This window comes from Arachis duranensis, chromosome 6, assembly GCF_000817695.3.
Source record: "Arachis duranensis cultivar V14167 chromosome 6, aradu.V14167.gnm2.J7QH, whole genome shotgun sequence".
NCBI lineage: Eukaryota > Viridiplantae > Streptophyta > Magnoliopsida > Fabales > Fabaceae > Arachis > Arachis duranensis.
In genome coordinates, this window is record NC_029777.3 from 67,333,643 (window position 1) to 67,349,440 (window position 15,798).

The 15,798-nt window shown below is 34.8% G+C and overlaps 1 protein-coding gene and 1 non-coding gene across 2 annotated transcripts; one reads left to right on the forward strand and one right to left on the reverse strand.

Moving 5' to 3' along the window:
- Positions 1-681: 681 nt before the first annotated feature.
- On the reverse strand, positions 682-3,425 carry LOC107493979 (iron-sulfur assembly protein IscA-like 1, mitochondrial). The gene is made up of 3 exons (XM_016115018.3): positions 3,041-3,425; positions 2,122-2,239; positions 682-1,107 (listed from the first exon to the last, which is right to left on the reverse strand). The coding sequence occupies exons 1-3, from the start codon at positions 3,228-3,230 to the stop codon at positions 1,014-1,016; spliced, it is 402 nt and encodes a 133-aa protein (XP_015970504.1). The 5' UTR covers positions 3,231-3,425; the 3' UTR covers positions 682-1,013.
- An 11,892-nt stretch (positions 3,426-15,317) lies between these two features.
- LOC127740353 (small nucleolar RNA R71) lies at positions 15,318-15,425 on the forward strand. The gene has a single exon (XR_008001031.1). It is a non-coding gene; the product is annotated as a small nucleolar RNA R71 (small nucleolar RNA).
- Positions 15,426-15,798: the final 373 nt, after the last annotated feature.

Genomic DNA, 15,798 nt, shown 5'->3' on the forward strand with positions numbered 1-15,798 from the left:
ATATTATATTCCAAAAAAAGAAATTTCTGAAAATAATTCTTAGACATACTTTAAAAATACTTATCTATATGTATAAAAAAAAAATACTTATCTATATGTATATATTGTCAAATGTTTATTTCTAGGCTTGTTAAGCTGAAATCTCGAGAGTCCGAAGTCACCAAAAAGAGACGAGCAGAAATTTAGTTATGGAAGACAAGTAGAACTTTAGTTTTCTTTTGCACCGTATATATGAAGTGCTTAACAGATGTGAAGTAACTCATTTACTTTACAAGAATTATTAATTGTGCATATCTAAATAGAAACTATAGAAACAGGTGGTGATGATGTCTTTATGGCCAAATTAGGTACCCAATGGTAAGGCTAAAGATACAAGAGATTCTGTGACACACCACTTTCAACTCTAAAATTTATGTATTATCTTGATTACAAGAATATACATTAAAGTTTGATTGTAGCTTATTCTTGTTTGAGGGTAATGTAGGTCTGACTTTGAAAAACAGAGGAAAATGTTAAGTTTGTAATTATACAAATGGCAGGAAAGGGAGTGAATTGTGATCTTCTATCATTGAATAGTTTCTCTTTCATATTTATTCTTGATCCCACCTATGAAATCAATAGTGAGAAATCACACTTTACTCTCTAAAGTAAAATTCAAACTTTAGATGATTCAAATCCAAATAAAGATATAAGAATGGTGTATATTTTACTTTTATTTAAATGATATTGTTTTACAAAGTACACACTATACAAATTCCATAATTTACATTGGAAATCGGAATCATCAGAATAAATGTTGCGATAATACAAATTAGTTGTTGTCCTAAGCCCTTATTAGTTATTACCATTAGCTTCAGCGAACCGTGTAATGAAACTATTTCAAAATTCACTATCCAGTAGTTCGAGCACCAAAAGCTTTCATTTCCTCGTTTCCCCAGGCAAAATTATTGAAATCCATTAATTGTACAGGTATGTTCACCGATTAAAATCATCAAACAATAATTGCAACCATTTCATGGCTTAGCTCCTCCACTACTTGATGTCATGAAAGATTCACCGCAACCACACTGGCCTTTGGAGTTTGGATTGACAAAAATAAACTCTGATCTGAAAAAAAAAATAAAAAATAAAAAATATAATTATTTTGATAAACAAACAACGAAAGAAGGCAGCAGTTATTAATACTATAATTATCATTATCATCACAAAGTTAAGTTGAGGAAAAGGGGAGTCACAGAAAGTAACAAAATCAAGCAGAACATACATATCCAGTAATATAGATAAACAACAAAAGTAAGTAAGAAGCAAATTTATTCATTGGTGCGAGAGGGAATAAATAGTCACTCACAAGTTGATCAAAATTTACTAAATATACTGTTGTGAGGTGAAAGCATGAAGTTTGCTAGACACAGGTAGTCTACATGTATCTATAATCAGTAAGTTAACGGCGACGCACGAACTTAGTGGGTGGCATTAGCATTGTGCAATGGCAGGGAAATGGCAAGAAAACTACAATACGATATTAGTTGCAACATCACGGGAAAAAAAAAACTTCGAGGGAAGAAGAAATTCAGAGTATATTAACTGATATCGGCTGTCTATACAACCTTTTCTTCAAATATTTTCAAAGACCTAATGTCTCCTTTGTCAAAGTCTCTAAAAACATGCATAAGAGAACAATTCCAAATTGAATTTAACTAGCTTACTTTCTAAGTAATTCTACAAGATTCTAAACAATTAATTATCACATTCATGATCATCAACAATAACAATATATTAAATTTAATTTTGCTCTTCAGAAATCAGATATCATTGAGGAACCTGCTATTTCCAAGTTTAGACAACCACAGTATGAATTGAAATGTAAACAAAGAAACTTGGTGAGAGGATGAACTCTTCCATCCAAAAGAAACTAACACAAGGTATAACTTATCAAGACTAAATATGGCCAAAAATTCACAACCCAATGTGCAGTTTTAATACAATGGTCTTAAGATGTTTGTTTCTGTAACTGCATATTTTCCCAATATATAAAATTGCTTCGAAAAGTATTTCTTTACCACAATACAATAAGCAAAAAAAAAAAAAAGGAGGGAAGGGGGAGAGGGATATAACATTTACCTGAGTTTGTCATCTACAAAATCCATCTTTGTTCCGATGACATGCATAAGGGCCTTTGGATCAATCAGTATCTTGACACCTTTATCCTCAACCAACTCATCAAACTTCCCCTTTTCATCTGTCAAACCAAAACTAAGGTCAAAAAGTCAAAATGCACTCATCTCTAGGTAGCCCCAAAGTAAACTTTTTCAATGTTTCTCATATTTGGGACATCAGATTTAAGATAATAACACACATGGTTGCACCATTAGTACCCCAAGGCATGCTTTTGCAGTCATATGGGAGTTACTTGAAGCAATAGCTCCTTAACATAACATAGTATACAAATGTAACTTATGCACGTTTAACATGACATGACGATGCAATGATGTATTGGAAAGAGATAACACATGAATTAGCAATATTTTGATAGAGGTCAGCAGTGTAGATTGATCCATATAGCAACTCAACCTAGTGGAATAATGATATCTATCGTTTCTTAACCTCTTTATGGTCATCAATTGTTTCATTGTTCATGCTAGTTCCTAATTCCTCGACGAAGAGCTTCAAGCTTAATTCATTTTCATCATAAATCCGTTTCAATCACCAAAAAGTGTTAGCTCGGAAGAAAACAAATTGAGCAATTTTATGACATTGAGCGTCAACAAGATCTAGTGCAACCAAATAGGAAAAAGCTTCTCAAGGAAATAGGAAAATTCTGGCATACAAACAAATAGGATATTATTGGATTCATACATGCAAAGAAATTGAAATACGCCTCTCTTTCACAAATGAAAGTTAACATGGCAAAATAAACCACATAAATAAGAAAACTGTAACCGTAATCCTAACCCGAAGCTACATGATCATGCTACGCCTATACCATAAGTATATAACACAAAAATAATCGTATAAAAAAAGGAAAAGGAAGGGGAAAAACCTGCATAGTTGAGAGTGTAGGATAAGCCGTTACAACCGCGAGCCTTGACACCGAGCTTGAGGAAGGACCTCTGGCGCTGTTCAAGAAGCTGCCGTACACGGGAGGCGGCGGTGTCCGTTAAGGTAACGGCCTGACGGCGCGCCGCCCTACCAACCTTCTCAGCTGCCACGGCCACGGCCTTCGATGCCATCGCCTGTTCGCGGAAAGGGACTAGATCTGCTCAAAAAGGCAAGAAAAAGAAGATGACGATTGAATTGTGAATTTGATGGGAGTTAGGGTTAGTGCATTGTGGAAGCAGATTCTGTCGTTTTTATTTGTTAATTAATTAGAATCAAATTGCAATTCTGTTGTGTTGTGTTTTTGGAGATGGATGGAGATAGGATGAAGAAGCATAGTTGTCAAAATCGAACCGGTGATCGAACTGGTAAGGTTATTGGGTTATTGGGTTATTAGTTTAACTGGTGGATCACTGGTTGAATCGATAGAACTGGTCGTGCGTAAATAAAAAATATAAAATAAAAAAAATTGAATAAAGTGACAATTATGTCCATCCTTAAAATTTTTTACTTCAAATTAATTAGCCCTTGAAAAAAAATAAAATATCAATTTAGTCCTTCAAGATAACAAACGATAAACACATTACGTCTCCCATTAATTTTTCATGTGAAATTTAGTGGTGATGTTTAAATGTCCTACTAATTAGTCTTAAGTCGAAATCTTCGAAGACCTACTAACTCAATACTTTAAAAAATTTAAAATAAATATCTTTACTAACATTTTAATATGTAAATGTAAATATTAAAATATTTAATACTTATTTTAATAATTCTATAAATTTTAAAGAATTAAAAAAATGAGTATAAAACAAAAATTAAATTAAATAAATATAAAATAATTTAGTTGTATATGTATATAATATATAAAATAATTAGCACATAAATTTCTAAATAAACATGCTAGCTTGGTGGTATTCCTTATTCTTGTCTAGCAAGGAGACATAGGTTATTTGATATATAGTAAAAAATTTTTGAGTAATAACAAATTTAATTTTTTTTATCTCTTTAAACTAAATTAATAATTCTATTTGATATCTTGACACTAAAATACACAGTGAATAGGATACTAATAGTCTAATACTAAATGAAATAAAATATAATATATATATATATATCTTATGTTTTATTTTATTTAGTATTAGTAGTCTACTCATGATGTATTTTAGTGCAAATAATAATAGCAGAGTCATCATTCAAATGCATTAAAATTAGATCATATACTACAAGTCTATAACTACAGCAAAGTAAATATATTAGATGATCATTTAAAAAATAATACCAATTTAAAACACTTTGTAACATAGCCAAGGACGGACTTAGAGGGGGGTGAGTAGTGGCCTCGGCCCTTCCTCCCAAAATTTTTAGAAATTGAGTAGTGGCATCAACCCCCTAAATTTTAAGAAACTGTACTTATATATGAGATATGTACTTAAAAAAATAGTAATTTAATAGTTTTATATGTATTATTTTTCACTATGTGATAGATTTATGTCTTAATTGTTTAATTCACTAATATTTTTCACTTAACTAATTTAATATCATACCCTCAAGTCTTTATAACTTTCAAATTAGCTTTTATATAATAATCTCTATATTTATTTTAAAAAAAATATTTGTTTATTTTATATTAACATATTTAAAATTTATATTATTATATTAATAATAACTTATGTAGTTATATTTTGGTAATCACATTATGTACTTTAGATAATCTTTTCTTATAAAAAATACTTATTTTTCTTCTGAATTTACGTTGTTGAAAAAAAACTTTTATAAAAATATCTTATATCTTGTATTCTATAAAGGTATTGTTTCTTTCAAATAATTAATAATTTATCATTTATTTTCAAATTTTTAAAAATTTTTTAAAGAATTAATTTTAATTAATAAGATATGTGATCATCAAATTTTTTAAAATTTTTGAAAGAATTAATTTTAATTAATAAAATATGTGATAATTTTTAACTAAACACGCTATAAATTATTGTACTTTATAATTTTATAATGCACTATTGATATTGTTATATTTTTTTATGTAACTATCATATTAAAAATAAAATTATGAAAAAAATTTATAATTATATTTTATTTGATAAATTTTTTAAAAAATTAACTCTAATAACTATACGTTAATTATTTTTATGGAATGAAAAAAAATTATTTAAAATTCGTCCCCTCCATACTAAACTTTCTGAATCCGTCACATAGCATTATAACAACATAAATATTTTCACAGTTATTTGTTTCAGCAATTATATATGTTATCAGTTTATTATTTTTGACTAATTTCGCAAAGCTAAGCAATTAAAAACGGGTAGAGTTAAGATTGGAATATTCTTAACCTGTAAATAAAATAGGATTGAATTTATATAAAAATCTTAAGCCGCGAGTAGGGTTAGGTTGAATTCAAACCTTACTCTATTCTACATCTTTATTTTTTTATTATTTATTTTTATTCCTTCATTTTATATTATAGGTAAATATTTATTACACTATAAAACTATACAATAATAATGAGTACAATAAAATAAGTATTTATTAATTTTTTTTATAGTACTCATTAATTTTTTTTATTAACTCATTAATATATTTATATTTTATAGTATAACGAATATTTTTTCCCAATACTCATTAACTTGCTTATTAATTAAATTTTTTATACAAATTTAATAAATACACATGTAGATGCATATTAGTATACTAGTATTATTTAACTTTAAAATAAATAATATTCATCGTACTACATATATTTTATAATGTAATGAATATTTAAATATGGTATAAACTAGAAGAATAAAATTAAACATAAAAGGTCTTTTTTATTTAAATTAAATAAATTTAATATTTATCAAAATATATAATTTATAGAGTATTTACTAATTTAAATATTGTGTTACATGTTGGGTACTGAGACACAAAAATCATAAAAAAACATAATTTGTGACTCCGTATTCTGGATAAATAACAGTGTTTGAAAACAAATAAATCGATTGCATCAGAAATACATACAAACTACACATTTATTCATAAATTGGGTACCTGAAATATATGTATTTGCACATCTTTGTATCTCAATACTCGAAATATGTATATATTCATAACTCTCAGTGTCTCAGTATCTAGGATACATGTATGTATATCTAGGTGTGTTCTTAACTCATCACACTATACTAATTCTATTAATTTGAACTTTTTCTCTCTTTATTCTCCGTACCATGGCTAATAATAAGTTTTTTGTGATATTTTATCCGAATGGGATAATTAGAAGTGGTAAGGGAGAGCAATATTTGAGTGAAATTCACATGTGATTTTACGTATATTCCGTCTTGATTATTTGCACGTGCTAAAGAATTTCGGTTGATGAGACATACCTGTATTGTAACACCCTAATATTCAAATCCTTATACTCGAGTCATAAGTCAATAATAATAAGGTGTTATGACTCTCAAGGTAGATTTTTAATACATAGTTTATAAGTATAATTGAAAGGAGTATTAGTCGAGAAGCCTGAAAAGAGTAAAAAAAATTCGCGAAGGTTGTAACATTCACGTATCGACAACTAAAAGATAAAGCGTGAAGTCAAAAACGATATACCGATAAAGGCATTAAGGAGAACAAGAGAAGGACAACATATAGATATATAACATAAATAAATAGCCACTAGTCGCGACCCGCGAAGTTTAGGCCGGCTAGGGTACAATATGAAAATAGTTGACAACAGTATCTCCTAATCTCTCCCAAAAGAAACATAAGAACCTCTATAGGAAAGTTCAAAAGAGTTTAATACATAATATAAGCTTTTCAAAATAAAGGTGGAGAGATTCTAAGCAAAATATAAAGTAGAGAATATAAAGATCTTCGCCATCTCTCAAATGAACCACAGCTCACTTCTAAGCACTTGGACCTGGAATGAGAACCCACGATCTATGGGTTCCCAGTACTGTAAAAGTGCCAAAAAAAACAATGCATTGTAATAAAAACTCACCAAGCATCCTAAACTTTCTTTCATCAGATATTCATCCTATGTTCTCGCTAATCCATGAATAGGCAATTGTCATAAGGAAATGCTAAATCTAATTCATCTTCCTCATGCTTCCCAACTTTCTAACTCTCCAACAAATCAGAATCAGAATCATAAACAAAACTATCACCAGTTATTCTGTCTCAATAATTCTATATCAATACTTCATATCCTCATCTGGAGCAAGTGAAATCACTTCACTGCGTCTACCTAGGGAGCTCAAATTATCTCATTCAATAATCATCATTTTAAATTAATCATATCATTACTCCATCTCAACAAGAACAACCCTCAGTGTCAAACAACACCAGCATGAGGGACCTCTCAGTTGTACAAACACAAGCAAAACATGCAAGTAATTGGTAGGCAAAATTGTGATTTCTGATAATTGCATTCATGGTCGTTCTTTCCCTGGTAATGGCACCAAAAACATGGAGCATGATACCATAGTCCAAACATAACTTCACAACTTCGCACAACTAACCAGCAAGTGCATTGGGTCGTCCAAGTAATACCTTACGTGAGTAAGGGTCGATCCCATGGAGATTGTTGGTATGAAGCAAGCTATGGTCATCTTATAAATCTCAGTTAGGCGGATAATAATTGGTTATGGAGTTTTCGAATAATAATTATAAATAAACATAAAATAAAGATAGAAATACTTATGTAAATCGTTGGTGGGAATTTCAGATAGGCGTATGAAGATGCTGTGCTCTTTTTGAATCTCTGCTTTCCTACTGCTTTCATCCAATCCTTCTTACTCCTTTCCATGGCAAGCTGTATGTAGGGCATCACTGTTGTCAATGGCTACATCCCATCCTCTCAGTGAAAAATGTCCAAATGCTCTGTCACGGTGATAAACCCATATTTTATGATATAATTTGTGTTGAATTTAAGTGTTTTATTCAATCCTTTACCCACTTATGCATGCGAAATTGCATGGTTTTACCTTCCCTTCCTTATTATGAGATGTATATGAAAAACATATTTTCTAGGCTTTAAAAGTATTAATTTTAATTATCTTTTATTGCCATTCGATGCTACGATTCATGTGTTGAGTAATTTCAGATCTTCTAAGGCAGGAATGACTTAAAGGATGAAAATGAAACATGCAAAAATGGAAGGAAAGCATCAATGGAGTTTTTGAAGAAACTGGCAGCGACGCGATCGCATGGGCGACGCGGCCGCATGCCAGCACGAAATGGCAATGACGTGATCGCATGATTGACGCGATCGCGCGTCACAAGCGAAACGCATATGACGCGGGCGCATGACTGAAGCGACCGCGTGACAAGAAAAATTTCACATGACGCGATCGCGTGAGCCACGCAGATGCGTGACAGAGGCCACGCACCAGAAATTATAGATCTCGTTCTCAGCGATTTCTGGGCCCTTTTTGGTCCAGTTTCAAGCCCAGAAAACACAGATTAAAGGATTATAAGTGGAGGAATCCATTTATTCAAAGAGAGAGCTGGCCAATTAGTTACTTTTCATGATTTAGATGTAGTTTTGAGGGAGAGGTTCTCTCTTCTCTCTTAGGTTTTAGGATTAGGATTCCTCTTAAAGGATTTAGGATTTCAACTCTTCATCAGGTTCAATATTTCTTTTACTTTATATTTCTCTTCTACTTTGAGATACTTTAATACTTTTATTTATGTTTGATTTATGTTGCCCAATTGACTTATGAATATTTTTCATGTTAGATTTGACTGCTTTGAATGAATGTTATTTGAGGTATTCCAGATATTTATGATTTTAATTTAGCTTTTTATATTATTGGCTTTAATTGATTAACTGGAAGCTCTTGAGTTATCAACTATTCATGATTGATTGTTATATCGATTTATTTGTCATTTAATTTACTTGTTCCTCACTTTCAAAACCCCAATTTACAAAACCCATAACCAATAATAAGAACATACCTTCCTGCAATTCCTTGAGAAGACGACCCGAGGTTTGAATACTCGGTTATCAATTTTAAAAGGGTTTGTTACTTGTGACAACCAAAACGTTTGTAAGAAAGGTTGATTGCTTGGTTTAGTAACTATACTTACAACGAGAGTTTACTATAACTTCTAAACCGTCAATCTTCAGTTCTTCACACGGCACGGCTAATCATCCGTCGGTTCTCGATCATGTCAAAATAGAATCCATTGATTCTTTTGCGTTTGTCATCACGCCCAACAATCGTGAGTTTGAAGCTCGTCATAGTCATTCAATCCCTGAATCCTACTCGGAATACCACAGACAAGGTTTAGACTTTTCGGATTCTCATGAATGCCACCATCAATTCTAGCTTATACCACGAAGATTCTGATTAAGGAATCCAAGAGATATGTGCCCGGTCTAAGGTAGAACGGAGGTGGTTGTCAGTCACGCGTTCATAGGTGAGAATGTTGATGAGTGTCACGGATCATCACATTCATCATGGTGAAGTGCAACGAATATCTTAGAACAGGAATAAACTGAATTGAATAGAAAATAGTAGTAATTGCATTAAAACTCGAGGTATAGCAGAGCTCCCACCCTTAATCTATGGTGTGTAGAAACTCCACCGTTGAAAATACATAAGTGATGAAGGTCCAGGCATGGCCGAATGGCCAGCCCCCAAAACGTGATCACCGGATCCAAAATACAATCCAGGATCGTCCCCCTTTAAGGTTAATACAATAGTAAAATGTCTTATTTATACTAAACTAGCTACTAGGGTTTACAGAAGTAAGTGATTGATGCAGAAATCCACTTCCGGGGCCCACTTGGTGTGTGATTGGGCTGAGCTTGAGCTTTACACGTGCAGAGGCTTCTTTTGTAGTTGAACGCCAAGTTGTAACATGTTTTTGGCATTCAACTCTGGTTCGTGACGTGTTTCTGGCGTTTAACTTAAGAATGCAGCATGGAACTGGCGTTGAGTGCCCGTTTACGTCATCTAATCTCAAATAAAGTATGAACTATCATATATTGCGGGAAAGCTCTAGATGTCTACTTTCCAACGCAGTTGAGAGAGCACCATTTGAAGTTCTGTAGCTCCAAAAAATCCATTCCGAGTGCAGGGAGGTCAGAATCCAACAGCATCAACAGTCCTTTGTCAGCCTTCTTATCAGAGTTTTGCTCAGGTCCCTCAATTTCAGCCAGAAAATACCTGAAATTACAGAAAAACACACAAACTCATAGTAAAGTCCAGAAATGTGAATTTAGCATAAAAACTAATGAAAACATCCCTAAAATTAACTATATCATACTAAAAACTTCCTAAAAACAATGCCAAAAAGCGTATAAATTATCCGCTCATCACAACACCAAACTTAAATTGTTGCTTGTCCCCAAGCAACTGAAAATCAAATAGGATAAAAAGAAGAGAATATACTATAAATCTCAAAATATCAATGAATATCAGTTCTAACTAGATGAGCGGGACTTGTAGCTTTTTGCTTCTGAACAGTTTTGGCATCTCACTTTATCCCTTGAAGTTTAGAATGATTGGCATCTCTAGGAACTTAGAATTTCAGATAGTGTTATTGATTCTCCTAGTTAATTTTGTTGATTCTTGAACACAGCTACTTTTATGAGTCTTGGCCGTGGCCCTAAGCACTTTATTTTCCAGTATTACCACCGGATACATAAATGCCACAGACATATGACTGGGTGAACCTTTTTAGATTGTGACTCAGCTTTGCTAAAGTCCCTAGTTAGAGGTGTCCAGAGCTCTTAAGCACACTCTTTTTGCTTTGGATCACGACTTTAACCACTCAGTCTCAAGCTTTTCACTTGGACCTGCATGCCACAAGCACATGATTAGGGACAACTTGATTTAGTCGCTTAGGCCTGGATTTTATTTCCTTGGGGCCTCCTATCCATTGATGCTCAAAGCCTTGGATCCTTTTTACCCTTGCCTTTTGGTTTTAAGGGCTATTGGCTTTTTCTGCTTGCTTTTTTTTCTTTTTCTTTCTATATTTCTTTTCTGCTAAATTTTTTTTCCGCAAGCTTTTGCTTTTTCACTGCTTTTTCTTGCTTCAAGAATCAATTTCATGATTTTTCAGATTATCAATAGCATTTCTCTTTGTTCATCATTCTTTCAAGAGCCAACAATTTTAACATTCATAAACAACAAGATAAAAATATGCACTGTTCAAGCATTCATTCAGAAAACAAAAAGTATTGTCACCACATCAATATAATTAAACTAAATTCAAGGATAAATTTGAAACTTATGCACTTCTTGTTCTTTTGTATTAAAACATTTTTCATTTAAGAGAGGTGAAGGATTCATGGAATTGTTTATAGCCTTAAGACATAGTTACTACATACTAATGATCATGAAGTAGAGATACAAAACATAAACAAACATATAGCATAAAAATTGAAAAATAGAGAGTTAAGAATAAGGAATGAGTCCACCTTAGTGATGGTGGAACTTTCTTTTTGAAGAACTAATGATGTTCTTGAGCTCTTCTATGTCTCTTCCTTGCCTTTTTTGCTCCTCCCTCATTGCTCTTTGATCTTCTCTAATTTCATGGAGAATGATGGAGTGCTCTTGATGTTCCACCCTTAATTGATCCATATTGTAACTCAAATCTTCTAGAGAAGTGTTGAGTTGTTCTCAATAATTGTTGGGAGGAAAGTGCATCCCTTGAGGCATCTCCGGGATTTCTTGGTGATGAGCTTCCTCATGCGTCTCTTGGAATCCATGAGTGGGCTCTCTTGTTTGCTCCATCCTCTTCTTAGTGATGGGCTCATCCTCCTCAATGGGGATGTCTCCTTCTATGATAACTCCAGCTGAGTAACATAGATGGCAAATAAGATGAGGAAAAGTAGCCTTGCCATGGTGGAGGACTTTTCAGCTATTTGTAGAATTCAAGGGAGATGACTTCATGAACTTCTACTTCCTCTCCATTCATGATGCTATGAATCATGATGGCCCGATCCACAGTAACTTCGGATCGGTTGCTAGTGGGGATGATGGAGCGTTGGATGAACTCCAACCATCCTCTAGCCACAAGCTTGAGGTCCAGTCTTCTTAATTGAACTGGCTTGCCTTTGGAGTCTCTTTTCCATTGAGCTCCTTCCACACATATGTCTATAAGAACTTGGTCCAACCTTTGATCAAAGTTGACCCTTCTAGTGTAGGGGCGTGCATCTCCTTACATCATGGGCAAGTTGAATGCCAACCTCACATTTTTCGGACTAAAATCTAAGTATTTCACCCGAACCATTGTAAGATAATTCTTTGGATTCGGGTTCACACTTTGATCATGGGTCATAGTGATCCATGCATTGGCATAGAACTCTTGAACCATTAAGATTCTGACTTGTTGAAGGGGTTGGTCAAAACTTCCCAACCTCTTCTTTGGATCTCATGTCGGATCTCCGGATACTCATTTTTCTTGAGCTTGAAAGGGACCTCGGGGATCACCTTCTTCTTGGCCACAACTTCATAGAAGTGGTCTTGATGGGCTTTGGAGATGAATCTCTCCATCTCCCATGACTCGGAGGTGGAAGCTTTTGTCTTTCCTTTCCCTTTTCTAGAGGTTTCTCCGACCTTAGGTGCCATCAATGGTTATGGAAAAACAAAAAAGCTATGCTTTTACCACACCAAACTTAGAATATTGCTCGCCCTCGAGCAAGAGAAGAAAGAAGAAGAAGAAGAAGAAGAAGAAGAAGAAGAAGAAGAAGAAGAAGAAGAAGAAGAAGAAGAAGAAGAAGAAAATACGGAGGAAAGGGAGAAGTGTGTAGTTTCGGCCAAGGTGAAGAAGAGAGGGTTGTGGTTTGTGGGGGGTTTTGGGGAAGAGTGGATGGATGTGAGTGGTGAAGAGGTGATGGGGAAGAGAGATTGAGGTGATTGGTGAAGGGTTTTGGGGAAGAGTGTTTATTGGGTTGTGTGAAAAAGAGAGAGAGAGGGTGAGTTGAGGTAGGTGGGGATCCTGTGGGGTCCACAGATCCTGAGATGATCCTGTGGGGTCCACAAATCCTGAGGTGTCAAGGATTTACATCCCTGCACCAATGAGGCGTGTAAAATCCCCTTTGCATGCAATCCTGGCATTCAACGCCAGATTGATGCTTGTTTCTGACGTTAAACGCCAGCTTCATGCTTGTTTTGAGCGTTCAACGCCCATTTGCAGCATGTTTCTGGCGTTGAACGCCAGTTCCATGCTTGTTTCTGGCGTTCAGCGCCAGCTCTCCTCAGGGTGTATTCCTGGCGTTTAAGCGCTAGGATGTTGCTTGTTTCTGGCATTCAACACCAGATCCATGCTCTGTTCTGGTGTTGAACGCCAGCCAGATGCTCCTTACTGGCGTTTAAACGCCAGTAAGCTCTTCCTCCAAGGTGTGCTTTTTCTTCTACTATTTTTGATTCTGTTTTTAATTTTAGTATTTATTTTTTGACTCCACATGATCATGAACCTAATAAAACATAAAGAAGAAATAAAATAAAAAATAAAATTAGATAAATAAAAATTGGGTTGCCTCTCAATAAGCGCTCCTTTAATGTCACTAGCTTGACAGTGGGTTCTCATGGAGCCTCACAGGTGATCAGGTCAATGTTGTAGACTCCCAACACCAAACTTAGAGTTTGGATGTAGGGATTTAACACCAAACTTAGAGGTTGGCTGTAGCCTCCCAACACCAAACTTAGAGTTTGATTGTGGGGGGCTTTGTTTGACTCTGCACTGAGAGAAGCTTTTCATGCTTCCTCTCCATGGTTGTAGAGGAACACCCTTGGGTTTTAAACACAAGGTAGTCCCCATTCAATTGAATGACTAATTCTCCTCTATCAACATTAATCACAGCTCCTGTTGTGGCTAGGAAAGGTCTTCCAAGGATGATGCATTCATCCTCCTCCTTCTTAGTGTCTAAGATTATGAAATCAACAGGAATGTAAAGGCTTTCAACCTTTACCATCACATCCTCTACCAATCCATAAGCTTGTCTTACTGACTTGTCTGCCATTTGTGATGAGAATATGACAGGCTGTACCTCAATGATCCCCAACTTCTCCATTACAGAGAGTGGCATAAGATTTATGCCTGACCCTAGGTCACACAGAGCCTTCTCAAAGGTCATGGTGCCTATGGTACAGGGTATTAAGAATTTGCCAGGATCTTGTCTCTTTTGAGGTAATGTTTGCTGAATCCATGTATCTAGTTCATTAATGAGCAAGGGAGGTTCATCTTCCCAAGTCTCATTACCAAACAATTTGGCATTCAGCTTCATGATGGCTCCTAGATATTGAGTAACTTGCTCTCCAGTTACATTTTCATCCTCTTCAGAGGAAGAATAGTCTTCAGAGCTCATGAATGGCAGAAGGAGATTTAATGGGATCTCTATGGTTTCTATATGAGCCTCAGATTCCTTCAGGTCCTCAATAAGGAACTCCTTCTTGCCTGGGAGACGTCCCATGAGGTTTTCCTCATTGAGATTCACGTCCTTCCCTTCCTCTCTAGGTTTGGCCATTTTGATTATATCAATGGCCTTGCACCCTCTTTTTGGATTCTCTTCAGTATTGCTTGGGAGAGTACTAGGAGGGGTTTCAGTGACTTTCTTACTCAACTGGCCCACTTGTGCCTCCAAATTTCTAATGGAGGACCTTGTTTCACTCATGAAACTTAAAGTGGCCTTAGACAGATCAGAGACTAAGTTTGCTAAATTAGAAGTGCTCTGCTCAGAATTCTCTGTCTGTTGCTGAGAAGATGATGGATAAGGCTTGCTGTTGCCAAGCCTATTTCTTCCACCATTATTAAAGCCTTATTGAGGCTTTTGTTGATCATTCCATGAGAAATTTAGATGATTTCTCCATGATGAATTATAGGTGTTTCCATAAGGTTCACCCATATAATTTACCTCTGCTATTGCAGGGTTCTCAGGATCATAAGCTTCTTCTTCAGAAGATGCCTCTTTAGTACTGTTGGATGCATTTTGCCATCCATTCAGACTTTGAGAAATCTTGCTGAGTCAATATTTTGTTCTGAGCCAATATGGCATTCAGAGCATCAATTTCAAGAACTCCCTTCCTTTGAGGCATCCCATTATTCACGGAATTCCTCTCAGAAGTATACATGAATTGGTTATTTGCAACCATGTCAATGAGTTCTTGAGCTTTTACAGGTGTTTTCTTTAGGTGAATGGATCCACCTGCAGAATGGTCCAGTGACATCTTAGATAATTCAGATAGACCATAACAGAATATATCCAAAATGGTCCACTCTGAAAGCATGTCAGAAGGACACCATTTGGTCATCTGCTTGTATCTTTCCCAAGCTTCATAGAGGAATTCACCATCTTTTTGTTTGAAGGTCTGAACATCCACTCTAAGCTTGCTCAGCTTTTGAGGAGGAAAGAACTTAGCCAAGAAGGCCACGACCAGCTTATCCCAGGAGTCCAGGCTATCTTCAGGTTGGGAATCCAACCATATTCTAGCTCTGTCTCTTATAGCAAAAGGAAAAAGCATGAGCCTGTAGACTTCAGGATCTACTTCATTAGTCTTAACAATCTCACAGATCTGCAAAAACTCAGTTAAAAACTGGTAGGGATCTTCTGATGAAAGTCCATGGAACTTGCAGTTCTGTTGCAGTAGAGCAACTAGTTGAGGTTTCAGCTCAAAATTGTTTGCTCCAATGGCAGGGATTAAGATGCTTCTTCCATCAAACTTGGAAGTAGGTGTAGTGTAATCACCAAGCATCCTCCATGCA

What these genes read in the sequence shown, in the direction of transcription:
- LOC107493979 (XM_016115018.3), bottom strand. Translation starts at nt 3,230, where the DNA reads ATGGCATCGAAGGCCGTGGCCGTGGCAGCTGAGAAGGTTGGTAGGGCG. An exon ending in CTACACTCTCAACTATGCAG is followed by an intron (nt 2,240 to 3,040) that starts GTTTTTCCCCTT and finishes TTGGTTTGACAG; the next exon opens with ATGAAAAGGGGAAGTTTGAT. An exon ending in TTTGTAGATGACAAACTCAG is followed by an intron (nt 1,108 to 2,121) that starts GTAAATGTTATA and finishes TTTTTTTTTCAG; the next exon opens with ATCAGAGTTTATTTTTGTCA.